Here is a 19783-nt window from a genome sequence, read left to right on the forward strand (position 1 = left end):
TTAAAGTCTTCTAGTTAAAAAAACAGTGGACCTTCACCCTTTTCAAAGCCCTGAAGATGATTTAAGTGTGACACTGTTCACCCCTCTAGTGTGTACAGTCACTGTAAAATTTTATGCTTTTTCTGGTTGTACTATGTGACTTTGTGGTAGTTTTTAACATATTTTTGGTCACTTTGTAGTCATCTTGTGTCTTTTTATGTCTCCTTGTGCTCATTTTGTGTTTTTGTAGTCTTTTGGTTGACTTCCCAGCAAGGAACGTTAACAGGCCTTCAGAGGCTCTCACCCAGGTGTCTGTGGCCCCAAACCCCTAGGGCCTGTACCCAGTAGACCGATTCAGTAAGCCGGCCATGACTGAAGCGTATAAACACATGGATCCACTTTTCGTATCATATATCACAGTCTCCTGCTTTTTGCCCTGCACTAATAGGTACCACAGTTTTTTCTTGTCTTGCAAACCTCTGTAGTGTTTACACTGACATTTTTTAAGTAAGAAAATATAATTCATTTTGTCCTTTACTGAGGTCTTAAAAAAATACATGACTTTCACAGTCAGGACATTGACTCATACCCTGACTTACCAGCAAAAATAGAAAGTTTAGTACAATCTGATGCAATTCAATGCAACAGCTCAGTATTAGTTCTCGTCACCAAGGAAGTTATTTAGTTCAGGTGGCAACTCTGTCGATTCTGTGTTGCATTTTTTAAGGAAATGGTTTGTGATGTCATTTGATATTAATGTTGATAAAAATGGTCCCAATATAATGCTGAACAAAACGTAGGGGTGAGCAAAATACTAGAAAAACCTTTACATGTAGTGCAACAATGCATTATTACCACATGTGAGCTTAAAAATGACAAAAACGAGTGGCTAATCATTTCTTTTCCTAATCCACAAAAATCACAAAAATATTCAACATCTACTCCAAACCTCACCAATATTTTCATGTTATTCATTTAACAATTTGTTTTACTGGATATATCCGATGAAAAATCCTCATAAACCTCAAAAACCTCAAAAACATCATAAACTTTGATTTTTGCCCTTTGCTACGGACTTAGAACGCTGCATTTAAACCCCGCCCATTTTTACCATGATTGACAGGAGCGAAATCCAATCAGAGCCCTGAACCACAGCAAGGCCCAGTGGTTTGTGACGCTTCCGGTGATGCCAGCCTGCAAGATTAGTGTCAGGGTATAAAATCTCAAACGCAACACACGGAAAGGAGAAGGAAACCGTCATCGCAGTACTGTAACCAACAAGATAGACAAATTTAACGTCTAACACACCATGTCTAGAAGAAAGGACCTTGTTAAAGGTGAGAATAAAGCAATATTTGTAATTTGTAAGTTTTATAGCTCATTCATCACTGACTTTCATTTACTGAGAACTCGACCTATTTCACCAAATGTGTCGAAATGTGTCGAGTTAGCTTTCCAGCTAACTAGCTAACACTGGCACCAAAACATAATGTAATTGTGCCAACCGTAGCTTTGTGACGTTACAGTCACATGAGCAAAAAAAAAAAAAAACAGGTCTATATATTTTAACATCTTGTCTTTACCTGTCAGGTGGAGCCCCTATTCCCAGGATTAGAGAAAACTCAAGACTGATGCGCACACACGTGAGTATGAGTCAAGCACCTGAAAACTTAAAGTATGTCTTTAGTGTTGGTGCATAACAGGTCTTTCAGGTTGTGAGTGTGCCACTGGTGACATGCCAACAGGTCCACCTTTGCTAATCCAATTAGTAACTTCAATACAAAGCGACCATAGCTGTCAGGTGTGGCAGTTCATTTTCTACGGTAATCAGATAGGATTAGCATCTGTAAGAGGGAAAACACAAAATTTATAGTATACCACATTTCAGAAAAAACAAAAAACAAATACTTAGTTTATCAAGAGCACCAAGATAAAACTAATGCAGTCTGTCCATTTGGTGTTGACGATGGACTCAAAGTCTAGTTTGATGAAGTTTATATTAAACTCATTTGTTATGTTTAATCAAATCATTACAATAGTGAACACACAGATGACCCCAGATGCAGAAGTGTATTAAATATCAAAAAACTTTGAAATTTGCCCTTTGCCTTGTGTTCTCAGGTGTCTTTTATCCTATCAAGAGTCCAATGTCCAAAGGTAGTCAGTTTTCTCTCATGTATGACAAAGAAAAGCATCAAATCTTCATATCTGAGAAACTGGAGACAGTAAATGTTCAGTATTTTTAGTCAAAGACATGTTTGAAATCCATGATCAAAATAGTTTTAATACAATGAATTTTGTTGATCAATCTACTGATAGTTTCAGCTCCAGCTGCCACTAACAGTTGATTGATTGTTCGGTCTGTATACAGCATCAGACAACTGACAATGTTCAACACAGTTGCCTAAAGTTCAAGTCTAAAACAGTCTAAAATCTTTTTACAAAGACCTAAAACAGAAAAAGCAGCAAGTCCTCACATTTGAGAAGCTGAAAATATTTAGTATTTTTGCTTAATAGTTTAGAGGCGAATTTCCTTATGTTTGATTGATATTATGTAATCACGATATAACAAAAATCAAAATCCCAGTGGACATGTAGTCTCAAAGTTCCAATACCAGCTCTCATGGTAACCTCAAAAAATAACTTCACACATTAAATGATGAAAGGAAAACGCAGTGGAAGCAGGAAGCTTCAACAACTTTACACGGGAGCTTTTTGTGTGCCTACAGCACATTATCATGATCATGTTGATGACTATTTTCTTTACTAATCATTAATTGCTTTATCTCTGCTTTGTTTCAGGAAACTATGGTAGATTACATAAATGGACGTCATCCTTCAGACTCCCTCCTGAGTGTCTTAACCTCTGGCCTGTTTGGTAAGGCTTTTTCTGAACTGGCTATTAAAATTCATTTGAAGGTGATGGTGGAGAAGAGAATTGGAGATAAAACACCACCCATCAGGGTTGGGGTAGACAAGTAGACAGGTCTTCTGGTGCGGATTCTGGAGGAATCTGCTGGTCTTGTTGTTCAAAGGTGATGAGGATGTATTATCTTAGTTTTATGTTTGCTGTTGCAGTGTAAGGCTTCCATCAAATGGCTCATTACAGATCTTAAAGAACATATCAGTTTAAGCAACATAAGATGCAAATGCTGGTTAGTGATTAGACTTTATCACAACTGTCCACGTTGTCTGCATTGGTTTAGAAATACAAGGGATGGTATCAAACTGCAGACTGGATCATGTTCACCGTTGCCTTATTGTTTCCTTAATCTCTTTCTCTTGAACTGTTTCCAAGGTGTTATGGGTACTTTGATGCCAAGCACTTTTCCTTCTCAGCAGGCATTTGTCAATATTGTGTTTTCCAAATTTGCACCTGTATACTTGCAAATATAGCTGTGTATATATAAGCAGCCCAAAGTCAACAGAGGCAGTGTTGTTATTAAACAGTTCAATAAACACACTACGCTTAACTTTAGCTTCAGACAAATTAATGTAGCTGCAATAAATTATATATTTTAGAGTCGGTAGTGAATTACCAAAGGCTTGCTGAGATAGAATTTCCCTCCTTGGGATGACAGTGGATGTTGATCAGCTGGTCATCTCTGGAGCCAGGCTGCTAGGTGCCGTGATGACTGGCTCGTCTCACCCACCTGGTGGGTCCTTGCATCTATGAAAATGCTGGAGCAGATTTCCAAACAGACATTATTTGGATAGACAGACCACACAATATACATCTAAATGGTTACTTTCTCACTTGGAATAAAATATAAAACTTCAAGTCAAAAGAGTCAGCTCCTAAAGTATCCTCAGTAAAAATAGGTGGAGCAGTTATTTACCTGTTTTTGTCAAGATGTGGACTTTGAATTGAAACAGTACTTTAACTGTGACTGATGTTTCACAACAGCACAATTACAGAGAAGAGCACAGATTGAGAAAGGCCTAGTTAAGATGGAGAGGAGACGGGTTGACCTGTGATTTTATTGAGAGAAGTTTTGAGGATGGGAACTATACTGGAGAAATGTTTTAGCTGAAGACAGATAAAGCAAATTTTACACTTGTTCTGTTTTAATGTTATGATTCAAATCTTTCTCTTTGGGAGTTCAGATGTTGTGTATGTTCACTTGAAATGAGAGCACTAGAATAAATGACTAACCCTTTCTGTATTTGTCTGTCCTGTGTATGTGTCAGGTCTAGATTTTAGGTCCTATGACCTGCATAAAGACATCATATATTCCGACGAAGATGATGATGATGACGATGATCCTTTTTATCCAAACTTTTCTGCTCACAAGCCTTTAGAACCACATCCACGAATAACGCAACTCACTGATGAGGTAATGCACTTCTGTTTTTAAATTAATTTTGTGAATTTCTTTAATATTGGTTTAAATCACAGATTATAATTTTTTTCAGGAGGCTGATAGACATGCAAAGGAACTGATAGCTGAAGAGGAGCGGCGTAGGGAGAAAACAGAGAAGAACAAGCGTAAAAAAAAGGTCAGCGTGGACCTAATTCTGATGTTTAAATTTATGTTGTTTTTCTTTTGACAGTGCTTCACAACAAATTGTCTTTCTGTCACAGCGTAAAAAAGAGAAGAAACGACTAGAGAAGGAGAATGCAGCCAAAGACATTTTACCTGTAAGTTGTTTTATTCATGTTGCTGTGAATTGCGATGAATAAATAACAAGTCTTATACTAGAAATAAAATCCAGAGGCCATTCTGATTATTTGTGATGTCTTTTCTTTTTTCCTTTATTCCAGGAGGAAGAACAAGGCAAGTCTGACTCCTCAGAAAATCAGGAAGAAAATCCTATTTTTGAAAGTAATGCAGGAGCACATGAATTTCTTGAATGTAGCAAAACTCAAAATGGAACCACGGCTGCAGGAGATGATGAAAGCAGTGGTAATAAAAAAGAAGAAAGTCTTGTGAAGATGAATAAGAAAGAAGATCAGGAGAAAAAGGTTTGTGGAGAATATACATTTCTGTTCATGTGATATTGTGAAGCAAAACTAGTGTATGTTCATTTTCTTTCAATTTGCTGTTGAACTTAAAAGGCAAAAATTGTGTAGACTTATATTCAGGCAAGTTGAAACAGTCACTTGGTTTTTAATATTCTGCCTCCCTCATGTCTGTAAATAAGGGGGATAAAATTAGAAACACCTCAATATAATATGTAGTCCAGGAAAACACACTTCCATTATTTTACAAGTGAATGTGGTTAGAGTATAAGTGAGGTTGTGTTCAGTAGTCAATCGGAATCTGGTTTCACTTGACATCAAAATGTTTGCGGTGTCAGATCCATGTATCTAGATGTAGTGTTGTCATTACTTTTTCATGAGTACCTTGCAGAGGTTTATTCTAAAACAACTACATTGTTGTTGTCCGCAGGATTTGGATTTAAATAATTCATATGCTTCTACTGCTCATTCGGCACCTGAGGAGACGTGTAACCAGAAGCCTCCAAAAGAAAGTAAAAAGGAAAAAAGTAAATTACAAGAAGTTCAGCTGCTCAAAGAGGAAAAGCCACAAACTCTGGAAAATCCTGACATTCAAAAGAAAAAGGAAGAGGAACATGAACCCAATAAAGAGGTGGGAACACTGAAAATGTTGTAACCAGTGATCAGAAACTTACTTTAATTTACTGATAATGTTTTCTGTATTATAACCATAACTAATTATGGCAATAAAAGTATTTGATAATTATTTGAAATTATCCTCAGCTCAGAAACATAAAAGCCCAATTTCTCTTAGACAAGTCTGAAATTTTAATAATATTTGACTATACCTTTTAGTTATGAATAATCAGTTGAACCTGGTTACTTAGCAACATGCAAATTCACTGTTTCCTGTAGTGCTTATCATGTTTCACAAACTAATGTTTTAACACTGTTTTCAACAGAAAACTATAGATCCAACTGTAGAAGAGTATGCAAAAAGAAGCAGAGAGCTGGCTGGTAAGTTGTATTTTTCATTAACTTTCTTTATTGTGACTGACAAACGTGACAGTCCTGACTCAACCGGCACAACTGTCCTTCCAGGTACAGGAAATCGTTTGGCTGCCTCTGGACAGTATGAGATAGCAGTGAAGTGCTTTACTGATGCTATAAAATTCAACCCAACAGAATTTAGGTAAGAACATGGACTTAAATTGACTTCAGCCTTTTTATTTTTAAAGCACTTTTACATTTTAAATCAATAATGAATTACATTTCAGGTTGTTCGGAAATCGATCCCTCTGTTATGAAAGACTGCAGCAGTATGAAAACGCTCTCAGCGATGCTGATGTAGCACTCTCCATGGAGCCAAACTGGATAAAAGGTTTATTCAGGAAAGGGAAAGCTCTGTGTGGGCTCAAGGTAAATCGCTGCACCTGTATCCACTTAACGCTGCTTACATTGTACTACCACTGTTTGTATTGTCTGTGTTTTTAGATACTTAGAATACTTGCAATGTTTTCTTTTCATTTATAGTTTCTCTAAGTGTTTAAACTGGTTCAACATTTTCACAAAACTTCACCAATAAAATCTACAGTGCAGATAAAACTTAACTTGTAATGTGCACAAGACAGTATATCTTTATTTCCAGCTCCATGTTACCTCTGTTATTATGGGCACAAGTTCTGGTTATTTCTTACACAGAACTGGTGTCTGTGAGACTTGGTGTTATGCAACAGATGTCTTCTTCTATCACAAAGCAAAGACAGACACCTGTAGCACAGTAACTCTCACAGACACCAGTTCAGTGAAGGAGGAACTACATAATTCATACAAGGTTTCATGGGGCAAGGAATAAGGTGGATTCATGTGAAGTTATTACTAAATATATTTATTGTCAAGTCAGTCTATGCAATGTAAATTCCTACATTGTCAATTCTTCCAAAAAGGTTTAAATGCTTTATTACTTGGTCTAAGATTTTTAAATCCCTACTTATTGCCTGTGATTCCTTATTCACTTCTCCTGCAGAGATACTATGAGGCCTCACTGATCTACAGGGAGGTGCTGAATTTGGAAAGTTCAAGCGTTGAAGCCATGCAAGAGCTCAAACGAGCACAGACGTTGCACCTCATGGTAGGAAAACAGAAAATAAAATTCCTTAGAGGAAAGGGGGGAAATTCAGGTTACTGTTACATGAAGTTAAATTCAAATTCAGCCAAATACAAAAGATGCCAAACCAACACGAAATCTGCTGCTGGAGTTTTCTTTAGACCAAGAGCTGCTTGAGCAGTTTATTCTCATGGGTTCCCTTTGCCCAGTTTATATTTTACTCAGTAGTTTCAATTCATGTTTTTCTGCACAGTTTATATTGAATAGACTATTTTGTGAATGAACCCAACACATGGGTTTCAGTTAGGGTAAAGGTAAAGGGTCTGTGTTTGAGCCAATTAGATGCTTTTTTCCCCCCAATAATTTTGTTGTAAGTTTAGACGCTAAAAACTAAGGCTTTAATGTCTGTACGCTGGTTTCGTGAGATTGTCTTTGCATCTCTGTTTTAGGAAATGGGTTTCAACTGGGCACAGAGCACAGAGGCCTTGAAAACTCACGCCACATTAGAGGAAGCTGTTGAAGCTCTGTTTGTTAGTGACGGTAAACGGAGTCCTGAAGGTAAATGTCACAAAGTGTTTCTCAAAGATGAAAAGCTGTGAGGATGACAGTCACCTCAGTGATGTCTTGTACTGTTTGCTCTCTTCAGATGCCGGTGCCACTTCAGATTATACAGACCAATCAGTGGTGCAGGAAGAAGATAAGGATGAGGGAGAGTGGATTGTCCTACAAGCGAACCGTTCTAGGATGCAACAGGTCAAAGGGTCTGATGCTCTGCTCCAAAATAGATCCAAATCTCAGTCACCAACCCCCCATTCAAGGAATTCTGTGAAACCGTAAGTTCACTGGTTATTATTTATGTATATCTTTTTATTAGGAGGGTTTTATTCCAGCCATATTAATACATGTTTTCTCTCCATATTTATTGTACAATCTTAAAAGTTATTGTTCTGCAAATAAAGGTCTTTAAGATTTCAACTCTGTCATAAGCTGTGAGCTTTTCTGCATGCTAGCAGTAAGTTTACAGGTCTCAGTTTTACCTTCACTTCTGCTTTTGGAAACATTGAGGTACTATAGCTACTTGTTTCAGCCATTCATACTGTAGTCTTTTTGCTTTTTTTTCTTGAACAGAAAGTGTGGTACATGGTTGCAATACCAACTTTTTCTTAGTTATTTTACGAGAGCTGCAACAAATGAATACTTTCAATCATATTTTCTCAAATAATGGTTTTGTCTATAAACTGTAAGAAAATGTAGAAAACTGCTCATCACAATTTCCCATTTATTGTTTTGCCCGACCAATGGTACAGTTTACTATGACGTACGACAAAGAAAAGCAGCAAATTCTCACAGAAACAGGGATCAGAGAATGTTTGGCATGCTTGCTTGAAAAATGACTAATATAATTTACTGATTCATCATTTACCTGGCAATTGATTCCAAATAGAGTTCAAGGTGCTGTCCTTTGCTTCATTGATCAAGGCCAAGTCCCTGACTGGGCAGGAACCAAACGTAAATGTGGAGTGATCACAGCAACATAATTTTTAAATTTTTTTCTCTTCTACTTTGATTAAAGGGAGCTTTTCTCCATCTGGGTTGGATCCTTGGCTCCTGCTGTCACCTATGCAAAACTTCACGAGCTCTTCAGCAGGTGAAGTACCTCATTCTGAGCTTCTTCATGCCTCTGTGCATGTTTTTGTTTGAGGATCTCATTCAGCACTTTGTCAGAATCAGATGTTATCCAAGACTAGTTTCCAAGCAGATGCACAAAGGTCCAGCAAATGGGGAAACAAAGAACGAATAACTGTGGTCTTCAATATGCAGAATAGAAGAAATAGCATGACTAATGGTCAAGTTAAAATGAGAGCCAACCTGAATTTAAAAAATATATATTTTAGATATTTATCAGGTTCAGCTTGAATTCCTGAATTATTCAATCACATGTCTTTGATTTAGATTCCAAACAAAATATGCGCACATTAGCCAGATCTCCATCCAAAGGTAGCTCAAATTTCAGCCAAATTTTCAGAAAATCAATCATTAAACTATTATAACTATAACTATAATAAACACGATGTAGAAAACCTAATGGAAATAAGGCTTTTGTTAGTTTCATGTTAATTTGAGGAACGCCACTCTCCAAACAGATTTAATATTATGTGATGTAAAAAAGAATTTGTCTCTTCAGTTGATTTGTCAGTCACATGCTTTTTTTTTTTTTTTTTTTTTTTTTTTGCAATATTAAGAGTTTTTTTTCATTTATTTGTTAGAATTTTGCAAGTGTGTTGATTCTGAACATGTTTTTCATTATTGCTGTTGAATTGATGTTGTGTGTATTTGCCCTGACTGACTCCAGGCTGCCAATCAATATGCCCCAAAAGGATAATACACACTTACTCCAGTTGCTCAGTTCATGTATTTACACGCTCTCCCTTTCTCTCTCTCTCTCAGAACCGGAGCAATCTACAGCATCAAGATGCTGCTGGAACATCAATGTGCCTTTGTGAACTACACAAGAAAGGAAGACTGTGACAGAGCCATCGAATGTTTTAATGTAAGTGTCCGTTTACTTACTGAGGCCATATTCAGATAGTTTAACATCACGGGGGGAGGTGGGGAATGAAAGAATCACTGTGCTCTTTCATAATTTAACTCATTGTTTCAGACAGCATTTTACCCATCAGGAAACTGCAGGATATGGTCTGTAATAGACACAGACATTGAGCAGGACAAGTGACTGCCAGTGTCTGCACCTGTAGGTGACATCACAACAGCAAATTGGATGAGCTTTTTAAGGGCCTTTTAAGTAGTTGGACAAGCTTTTTTTTTTTTTTTTTTAAATTTTCAGATTCAGTTTTAAATGCAACAGTGTTGCTCCAGATGGGATGTAAAGGAGGACCAGTGAGTTTTCAGATAAACAGTCGGTAATTTTGGCTATAATAAAATTACCCACATAGGTGATCCAGATTTCGATCTCTGACCAGAGCAGGAAATGTTAATCACCTACACAACCTACCTAAATTCGGTTTGACTGGGGTTTTACTGATATTTACATATTATATGTTTTAGGTATTTATCGAATGTCCCAAAAAGAACAGTAGAATCAGCGTACATCACATCATATGCTGTGATAGTTCCTCTTGTAACCCAAAATCTTGGAGTGGTACAGTGTGACCCAGGTCACTCAACATTGTCCCAACTTTTCAGCTGGAGCCACAAAATAAAGGTTTTAGAAAAAGAAGTGACGCTCAAAGGCACAGAAGTGACAGACAAATGGAACATATTCCTGTAAGAAGTGCAAAGGAAAGAAGTAAACCAGAAAATATTTCAGGTTGTTTTTATGCACAACTTGGCAGAAACTAAGTAGAGCAGGAGGTTAGAGAAAGATATTTTGATTGTGCAGTATTAAAGCAGTGACTGACAACTGCAGCTTTCTCTCTTGCTTTAAAGTTTGTCTGCTTCTCTAAAACTGTAGCATTATTTCCCCATCATGCAGAAATCAACTGACATAAATCTCTTGAGTTGTTTCTTTATAGAGCTTCTTCTCATTTTCCAGCCTGTGTGGCTTCTCAGTACAGCTCGGTCGGCCAGGATAGAACATACCACAGTCACCTAAAACTTGTGTTTTTCGACACTGTGATTTTACACTATGCAAGGAACTATGCTGTGATAAAAGATGTTAGAAGTTATTAAAAGTCAAGCTTTTCTTGTACTTAAGCTGTTCCTTTAACATGTCTTAGTTTCCACTGGTCCAGTGTGACTGACTTCTTTTGTGCACTTCTGTGTAAGTTGGCAAAATAATAATAGTTGTCAAGCCACAATGGATAAAACTAGAGGTGAAAGAGTTGATAGTAAACAGAACATTAAACAGCAACTGTTATGAGAATTGATTAAAGGTTGAAGTAATTTTTCTTTTTCAGTTTTCTATAATAATAATCTTTCAGTTTTGGACTTGGTCAGATAAAAGAACACATTTAGAGACATTAATTTGGGTTCTGGGAAACTGTTATGGATATTTTTTCCTATTTTGTGACATTGTTTAGACCGAATAATTGCTGGATTATTTGTAGAAAATAACAGCCAAATAAATTTTTTTCCAGGTCTGGCCACAATTTTACTTTTACAAACATATTAAAGTACACAGCAGTTTAAATTTGTAAATGTTTTTCTCATTTAGTGCATAAATTGACAGAAACTGTTCTGCAGATGTTAACGGTCTGTCTCTTCTTCAGGGAATGGTGGTAGAGGGGGCTCCGCTGGCTGTGCGATACCCCAGTAGAAGCCACAATGGAGTGGGCATGTCCAAATCAGCCACTGACCCCTTTTCACGCCCTGGGTAAGGACGTTTTCACTGTTTAAATTTTACTCAACTTCAAGACTTATTTATTACTATAATGAGGTAAATATATGTTGCTTTAAAGTATTTAACCCCCTAAAACTTTGACTTCCCTACAATTTAATCTTGATATGACAAGTTGTTTTTCTTGTTCTCGTAGCCCATACAAGAAGGAGTGCTTTTTCTGGAGGACCACAGGCTGCACGAGGCAGGACTGCACTTACAGACACGTCCCAGAACACAAGAACATCGACAAAGACAAATTCACCAGTCGACTGGCTCGTATCAACATGTAGGAAATCAAAAATGACAAGAAAAAACGCTGAGGTTTGTCACTGTGGTGGTGCCAACTCGGGCTGTTTCTAGCCACCTCTCTTTTGGTCGTGGCTTTGGTTCTTGTGACAGTTTCACTGCAAAAAAATTGTTTGACATTCTGCTGCAGTTTTTTGCACCGTGATGGCCCACCACTGTTGCATGACTACAATGGACCCACCAAAATGCATCAAAGTGTGTTGTAGTAAAATTTCATGTGCCTTTTCTAGATACATTTAATATGTGCATCAAGGTATGAGCATTCCTTTGCAATTTTGTCTGGGATTATTTGTGATCTGATCTGTTTAAAGATTGTGTTAAAACACTTGATTTTTACTTCATTGCATTTTAAAATAGATTTAACAGATTTTTCTGTTGACTTTCAGTCACCATTAGGTGGCAGCATTGTGTTTATCCCTCAACTTTAGGGCAACCATTCTGCTTTCATTTTTAAAGGCTGTGATTGATTAATAGTTATGCTATAGGCACATTTAATGCGCCACGTTTAATTTTGGATCTGTGTTCAGATTGCTAGGGCACTGGGTTTGCTCTGGGTTTGTTTTATGTGAGGGGTGACTAATGGTTCAGTTGTGCATTATGTATACATTTAAAAATGCCAGTCTGAGATCTGATCTGTTTGAGTGGACTGAGGTTTTGACACAAACATACAGTAAGTGCCCTTTAGTAACACTATGGCTGCAGTTTTATGATGGATGAGCCCAGAGGGAATTAAAGCCTCAATTCTTGATGTGTGTTAAAGTCATGCCATACACATTAATATATATATAATAGGTGTAGGTGGCTAGGCCTGGATATGACTCACTACATAAAGAATAATAAAGTCAGTCTCAACGCTAAAACACAATTCATGAGCCAGCATATTCAAGCCTCAAGTGCAACTCTGTGTAATTTGGGATATCACTATGAAGGCGTAAGAAGCCAAGAACTGAGAGTGAGAGACTGTTTTTTTTCGCTGTCCCATCACCAAAACACCACCAGATTAATCCCGGCTGCAGCTGTGTATCCTGTTGCAGTGTCCTTGAGTGAGAAGCCCTCCAGTCTTAGGTTGGCCTGAGTTTTAGAGTGCCAGTTAAAAGCCTGAAAAGCAACTATTGTCCCTGAGATTTTATCTAAAGCGAGGTTCCTCTAAGCCTAAAATGCCTCATTTCAGTCTCCCTGACTGCGTCTCCTTGCCGTTAATGTGGGTGGGATTTGTGTAGATCACTCTCTACTAAAGCCCAGCAGGTTTGTTATTTGACTCAAACAGTTCAAGGTCACTTTTGTGACTCCTGTTACACAATGTTTGGGGTGTGAATAACAAAACCCTCCCAAAGAGCTGAATAATTACCTAAAATCAAGGTAGGAGCAGAGAAAAAAGTTGAGGCGTTTAGCTGTGAAAAGTGCTTAGTCTCGACCTTAAAGGCAGAGCAGCTGTACCAGTGGGCATTAATTGGCTGATGGTGGCATACCTCACAAAGCCCTTTTGATCTGTGTGAGATCTGAGAGCATGAAAGGCCTGTAATACTAATAACATGAACTCTGGTTGAACCCATAGGCAGCACTGAGACATGCGGTTGATATATTACCAACCTACAAAATGGGTCTATATTTAATCTTATTGGTCCGCTTGGCTTTGCCCCACTAGAAACCTGTTTAAATGTAGATAAAAACTGATAAGAGCTTAGGGTTCACAAACTGGCTGGAATCAACATCCCACCACTCTGGGCCGGACAAAGCCAATCCCTTATTTAACTAAAGCAAACACCAGGAAGATTAAGTGCATCTTGCTAAAAGGCTGCCTGGTTTGTAGAGCTTTTAACAGATTTCTCTCTTTTCTCTCTCCCTACCAACAGGAGGAAAAGGGAAACAAAAAAAACAACAACATAGTAACAGAAATTAAAAAGCGACATGACATGTAGCTCTCCCACTCTTTGCTTCGTGATATATGGCTATGCAGCAAAAATCCTCCTCACTCCTGAGACGTTTTCAGTCAGAGTAATTGAATTCTTTTAGCGCAGGGATACATAATCTAATTTTTATTCTAATTCTGTGGTTTCTCTCCGCTGGTAAATAAACTATTGATGTGACAAGAGGGAGTAGCTGAGTCACGCTGTATATCAACAGTCTGATTTGCTTCTCAGGAAGCCAAAATAAATGCTCCACTGCAGCTGTGCAGTTGCTCTGTATACAGGCCTCTGCCCGAACCTCATAACCTTTCCAGCAGGGCTGCTGCTGTTTGCGTGTCCTCTTTAAAGGAGTTACACTTCAAACAGGTCAGTGTGTGGATTTTGGAGCGAAACAAATTCACAAAACCCCCAAATTCTTGCAAGGATATTATCTGCACTTTAAAGGCATCATCATTTGGATGTGGACATGTTGACTCCAACACATCCACATAGTCCTGAAGAAGATAAGATGGGGATTTTAAGTGTTCCAATCTTAATTAATACTTAAGGGTGTGTTTTTCTTTCCTATAAACTTGAATTTATTTAATAAGTAATATTTATTGATTGAGAAAAATAATAATAAATAAACAATAATAGCTTTTTAAACACATGGAAAAAGACACTCTTGCCCTTTTGTCATCAGAGCTATATCAACAATTCAGTTTGGTGCTGCTCAGAGATTCAGCCAGAAATGTCTTATCAACACACCAAGGTGACCCATGATGTGCTTCATTCAAAAAGTAGATGAATTATTTTGGACCAAATTATGGCGTCTGCAGATCGTAATGAGCGTGATAACTGAGATCAACAAGATGTTGTGATGGAGGACTTACACAATGGGGAGGCATCTGGTTCTCTGCAGCCTCTTCCCAACCCTGGCTGGATTCCTTTGTTGTTCTGTGAAATGAATACAGTAATTGTCACAATGAGAAATTGACCCTCCCTTTAATCTAGACAGAGGCCCCCTTAACAAGTTAAAATAGCACAAACCCAATTAGGGAATTGATTGCTTGCTTTCATTTTCCTCATTTGAATCAGGGTCATATAGAGAAGATAAATTAATGCCTAGTCTTTTGTCCACACCATCATTCCTGCTTGCACAGTATCTAATGCTAAGAAATGAGCAGGAGAGAAGCCTTTTGTCTCCCCTTGGAGAACTCATCGCTGATAAAATGCTGTACAGAAGATTAGAAAGCCCTCACTCTTTCACACTGCTGTAAAAATATAAACGTTTTTATGTTAATGTGATAATTTGATGACAAATTAATGTTTATTGAAGTTAAGATATCTTTAGTTAGAAATGACAGGAGCAAAGGAAAAACTATGGCTCAGCACCAAAAAATAAGAAGCACTTTCCAAAAGACTACAAGCTGTGTTTTAGATGCAAATCACATTTCTTTAACTCTTTTCAGTAATTTTGGGCTATAGTTTATGTGGCTGGTTTTTATTAACTGACAAATCCATTATGAATATTCATATAGACAAATCCTCTAGTTTATCAGATTTTGAAAACAGCATGCGAGTGTCACTCCAATATAAATTACTTCTCAACATCTGTGTTAGAGTTCTGTTATAAAAAACTAATCTGTCTTAAAGGTGTGGGTCTGACTTCTATCAACTCTGTTTATAATGTCTAGAGGAAATTCATATAATAAAGATGACACTGCACAATGCTATTGTAGTGAGAAGACAACAAATGTTTTCAATAATCAGCTCCTTTTGAAATGTGTCAATTGTAACATCTCTTGAAATAAAAAACTCTTGAAACAACATGTGTGTCAAACCCACAGTCAGCCTGGTGTATGTATTTTGTAATAGCTTGTACAGCCAATAGAGGTCAACCAGCAGTAAACGCACAAGCAGATTAGAAGAAGGAATATCAATAGACTTATCCTTTTAAATTTTAGGTTTTGGCCTGAAAAGAAACAGGAAAGCATTGTTTAAACAGCACTCAGCAGTAATAGAAAGATTACAGTAGTTGAAGTTAATGGGTTAACATAAAAAAAAAAACAAAAAAAAAAAACACATTCTCTGATCCTCTTCACACCCACGTTTATGTTTCTGCACATACAGTACAATAAAACTGTGGACTACATCCATAATATGCATCACCATGTTTATTTTCATCTGAATAAATTATTCAGGATGCGCAGTTTTTTATGCATGTATGTGCACATTTACGTTCACACACAGAGAGACTGCAGGGCGACAGCGAGGATAATGGCACTGACTCCCTTTGTTGTCGTCTCTGATAAATGGCAGTTTAAAGGTTGAATCTCACATCTCTTTCATCTCCTTCAGACATGCACAGGCACAAATTCTGAGCGTTGTCACTTTATTTTGGTCTTTGTTGCTGTGATCGATTGAGAAATGGCCTGTACGGGAGCACAGTGTCATTAACATGATTAGAGGCTTGTAAACAGAAAAGGCCTTTGGGTTTTCAAGGCACTGCTGCACACAACGTGATGTAAAGCTGGGCATGCCTCAACTTGCATTTCCTTGAAGTATTTACATGATACAATGGGGGTACAAATATGTGGCCTGTGTGCGTTGTAAACAATAAAACCACCAGTCAGGTTGTATTTCATCTTGCTCTCGACCTACATATCTGGACATAACATATTCAAGGGCATGATAAATGTCGCGCCCTGCAAATCTTCTCATTGTTGCCTCAAGCAGTTTGACTTCCAATAATTAAAGCCCATTTCCATATATCACCACCTTCATTCCTGCAGAACTCTTAATGCTAAATCTCACATGGGCCTCTTTCACACTTTGTCCAGTGGCCTTCTTCCGTTTTGTGTCAGTCATTTCTCAAAAACCATACATTAACCTCTGCAACACTGAACAAAATAATGTCGCCATTAATCTGCAGGTTATTCCTCGCACGGAGATTTATAACAGGAGACACTTGTAATAAAACTTTGCCCTCCAGGCTTCACCAAACTGTGTGTTTCCTGTACAAATGAAACCTGCTTCCTTTAATACAGATAATGGTGAGTGGCGTGTCAGCTTCGTAAAAGTCTCCTATTAAAATGGATTAGGCTTTATGAATGGGTAAGGAGCAATGATTCACTGCAGATTTTTGTCACTCAGTCCTTAAAGGCATCAATCTAGTCAAATTTATCTTCATTACTTAACTAGTTTGCACAGCGCCAAGCTTTATTGTTTAAGCACCTTGTGTATGAGTGAGACAAGGCAAACAAGGGAGTTTGCTGTGTAATGTTTACCACCCATTTAAGAAGCACTGAGGAGGCTGTTTATCTCTCTTCTGGTTATAGAGGCTGTGTAGCAACCAGGATGTCTGGGACGATTTAAGACTTCCTCCAGCTCGCCCGCTTGCTTTCCCTGTTTGAAAATGCTGCAGAGGATCCATCTATTCCTGCCGTTGTAATGAACCTCCCTGGGGGCCCGCGTGCACCATGTGAAGACGCCTTAGTACCAGAGCGATTCATTACCTCGGAAATGTGAGCTTTTGTTCCGTTTTCAGCAGAGCCCCATTAATCTTGGGCTGCCTCCTGGCATGCAGGCCAGGTACTGCTTAGGTAATTACAGTTAATCATCATTCAGACGTGCACATGGACTGCAGACTCTTCAGTGGTTTCTGTGCAGGAGCAAATCTACCCCCTTACACTGCTGTTTTACCCCCCCCCCCCCTCTGCATCCCAGTTGCACAATAAATAAGCCTCATTTCTTGCTTTTTTCCTCCTTTTTTGTCTTGGTAACCAAACCGCATGAGTTTTGGTAATTGTGTCCAGTAAGACTTGGCTCCGGTTGTGCAGTAGCCTCCCCTGCACAAACAAGTAAACACCCCAACTCCGCCTCCCCGGCTCCCATTGAGCATTTCCACTATCCAGCTGTCACTGCTGCACAGTTACTGGAGCCTACTGTTCACCTGCCGATTATGATTGTGATTAATGGACAGATTATAAGAAGGATGATTTTCAGGAGCAACAAGCAGAAAGAGGCCATCTGTATCTCGGCTTCCCGCAGCAGAGGAACACAGAGAGATGGATAACTTCATCACCCAGGGTTCCTCCTGTCTATGGAAACATGGAGAGCTAAATGTGTATTTGGAGCTGAAGTAAGTCAGCCAGTGTTGGTCTGTTGGTCCACCTCTGGTCCAGACTGAAATATCTCAATAACCATTGGATGGACCACCAGGAAATTTTGTTTGATGATAATCCCATCTTTTTCTCTGGTGCCACCATGAGGTTTATGTTGTGGTTTTGAGTGAAATGTCTCAAAAGTTATGCTATGAGATTTTATAAACACATTCACCCAACTAACAACATTCCCATCAGCCTCAGCTGCACTTTGTGTTTAGTGCTAATTAGCAAATTCTTGCAAACACGCTGATGTTAGCATGTAACCCAAAGCACTGCAGTGAAAGAGCTGAGTGTGGCTGTAGACTTATTTGACAATGCCCACTCCAGCTTATCTTAGTCTGAATAGCTTTATATCTTTTATAACCGTTTTTCAGACAAACAACTGCAGTTCAGTTGTGTCAGCTGGAAAACTGTTAAGGCAGTTTTTCACTATTTTCAGACATTTTTTGGACCAAACTATTTTAATGAATAAAAACAGTTGTTAATGGCTCCTATTTTTATGTTCAAATTCCAGTGAAGCAATGGAGAACAATACAAGCTTGGCTGCTGAAAGTGTAATAATAACCCAGATAGCATTGGTATACAATTTCATGGGAATAGAAAGACCATTTCCACTCTGAAAATAAAGCACTGTTCGCTGTTATATTCAGTCAGTAAAGCTTATGATTTCCTGTCTTATGATTTGAAAAAAAAAGTGCATAAAGAAAAGATATACTCTGTTGTAATGTACATGTTGTTTTGCCTTTTGGTGCACCTACATTTAGTGATTAACAATGTTTCCCAGAAAAACCTTTCAGTAGGTTATACTGAAAGAAAGGTACTATGAATATACTAGGAGCAAGAGAAACAGGGAGAATTTCATGTAGAAGAGACATGGAAACTAATTTGTTCCCCCACAGTAGCAGGAAATGTACCAGAATGTGTGTTAAGGGTCATACCTCTCATTTTGACAGTTAAATGTTGATGCAAATTAGGGCAGGAGCTGACTAAATGACAGAGCTTTTCTGCTGCTATCATAGATCTCTCAAGATTCCTTATCAATCCTGAGAATACAACCTAGCATGTTGATTTTCGTCTCTGCAATGAGTCACCTTTGTAAGAGTAGGTGTCACTTTTTTAGAAATGTTTTTGCAACAGAACCCTTCAGCTGTGTAGTTCCCCAAAAGAACATTGAGTCAGTCATCCATTGAGCAGATTAAAAAAAAACCCAGCATCTAGGGAAACTGTGAAGACTCTTGATCAGCTCGCTGTTGCACATTCCTCTAAAGACCAGCCACAAGCTCTTGGGGTATTGATTAACATTTTAGATAAGAGCAAAGAAGAGAATCAATGCTATGCTGTTCTATTAGCAAAATGTGCCCTTAGCGGTTCGTTGTTTGTAATTTAAATGAAGATAAACCCGGCGCTTAAAGGCTGTAACAGCAAATGAGTAAAATTTGAGTCTGTTTGACCTCCTTGAAGGAGAACACAAGAAAACCCAAACACGACCGTGCTGTTGTTTGCTTTGCTTGATTAAAAAAAAAAAGCAACAAAAAAAACTGAGATTCTAGTAATGGTAAAGTACATTGAAGACATTTGGGTCCTGTCTGTTGGAGATGAGACACGAGTGAGGGCAGCAGTCTGTTATCTGATGTCAGAGGAGGGAAGAAAGCTTTTCTCAGAGTTGTTTTTCACCTGTTGGGTTGTGTGTTGTTTACAAAGTAGGGAGAAGCTGGAGGGTGCACTGACAGTGCCGTCATCCAGTGTTGCAGACACACTCATGCATGCACAGGAAAAAAATCAAAGAGTACAAAGTTTTCTGATCTCTATTGGCTAGAAGCCAATTTGAAGCATATGTATTTCTGTGCATGTCATCCCTACAGTGTTGTTTGGTTAAATCTGGTGATGCTCCTTATTTTAGATATTGTCAAAAAAATCAGTATGCTGAACAAATAAACATCTTTTTATAAAGTCCAAAAAACTGATTTGTATCTGCCAAACACTCACAACATTGCTGAATGCATGAATTTCTTAACATTAACAAATTGGCTCTTCATCATATAAAAGACACATCTC

General features: G+C 38.1%; 2 protein-coding genes across 5 annotated transcripts in view; one reads left to right on the top strand and one right to left on the bottom strand.

Moving 5' to 3' along the window:
• Nucleotides 1–19783, bottom strand: part of alms1 (ALMS1 centrosome and basal body associated protein) — a 64282-nt gene that overhangs the window by 16379 nt on the left and 28120 nt on the right. For all 4 annotated transcript variants that reach the window (XM_071498332.1, XM_071498334.1, XM_071498335.1 and 1 more), the window contains exons 3-4: nucleotides 14453–14516; nucleotides 3519–3660 (exon numbers count right to left, since the gene is read on the bottom strand). The gene's annotated coding sequence lies outside the window, so the exon portion shown is untranslated. The remainder of the gene's footprint in view (nucleotides 1–3518; nucleotides 3661–14452; nucleotides 14517–19783) is intronic.
• Nucleotides 1165–15389, top strand: LOC139633013 (stress-induced-phosphoprotein 1-like). Its single transcript, XM_071498354.1, has 18 exons — nucleotides 1165–1316; nucleotides 1570–1622; nucleotides 2782–2857; nucleotides 4171–4316; nucleotides 4396–4479; nucleotides 4565–4621; nucleotides 4745–4945; nucleotides 5373–5573; nucleotides 5884–5938; nucleotides 6023–6113; nucleotides 6199–6340; nucleotides 6948–7052; nucleotides 7478–7586; nucleotides 7675–7861; nucleotides 8602–8676; nucleotides 9477–9579; nucleotides 11258–11361; nucleotides 11522–15389. The coding sequence occupies exons 1-18, from the start codon at nucleotides 1289–1291 to the stop codon at nucleotides 11655–11657; spliced, it is 1953 nt and encodes a 650-aa protein (XP_071354455.1). The 5' UTR covers nucleotides 1165–1288; the 3' UTR covers nucleotides 11658–15389.

This window comes from Trachinotus anak, unplaced genomic scaffold (genome assembly GCF_046630095.1).
Source record: "Trachinotus anak isolate AG129_WGS33_773 ecotype Australia unplaced genomic scaffold, CSIRO_AGI_Tana_v1 ptg000015l, whole genome shotgun sequence".
In the NCBI taxonomy this organism is placed as follows: Eukaryota; Metazoa; Chordata; class Actinopteri; order Carangiformes; family Carangidae; genus Trachinotus; species Trachinotus anak.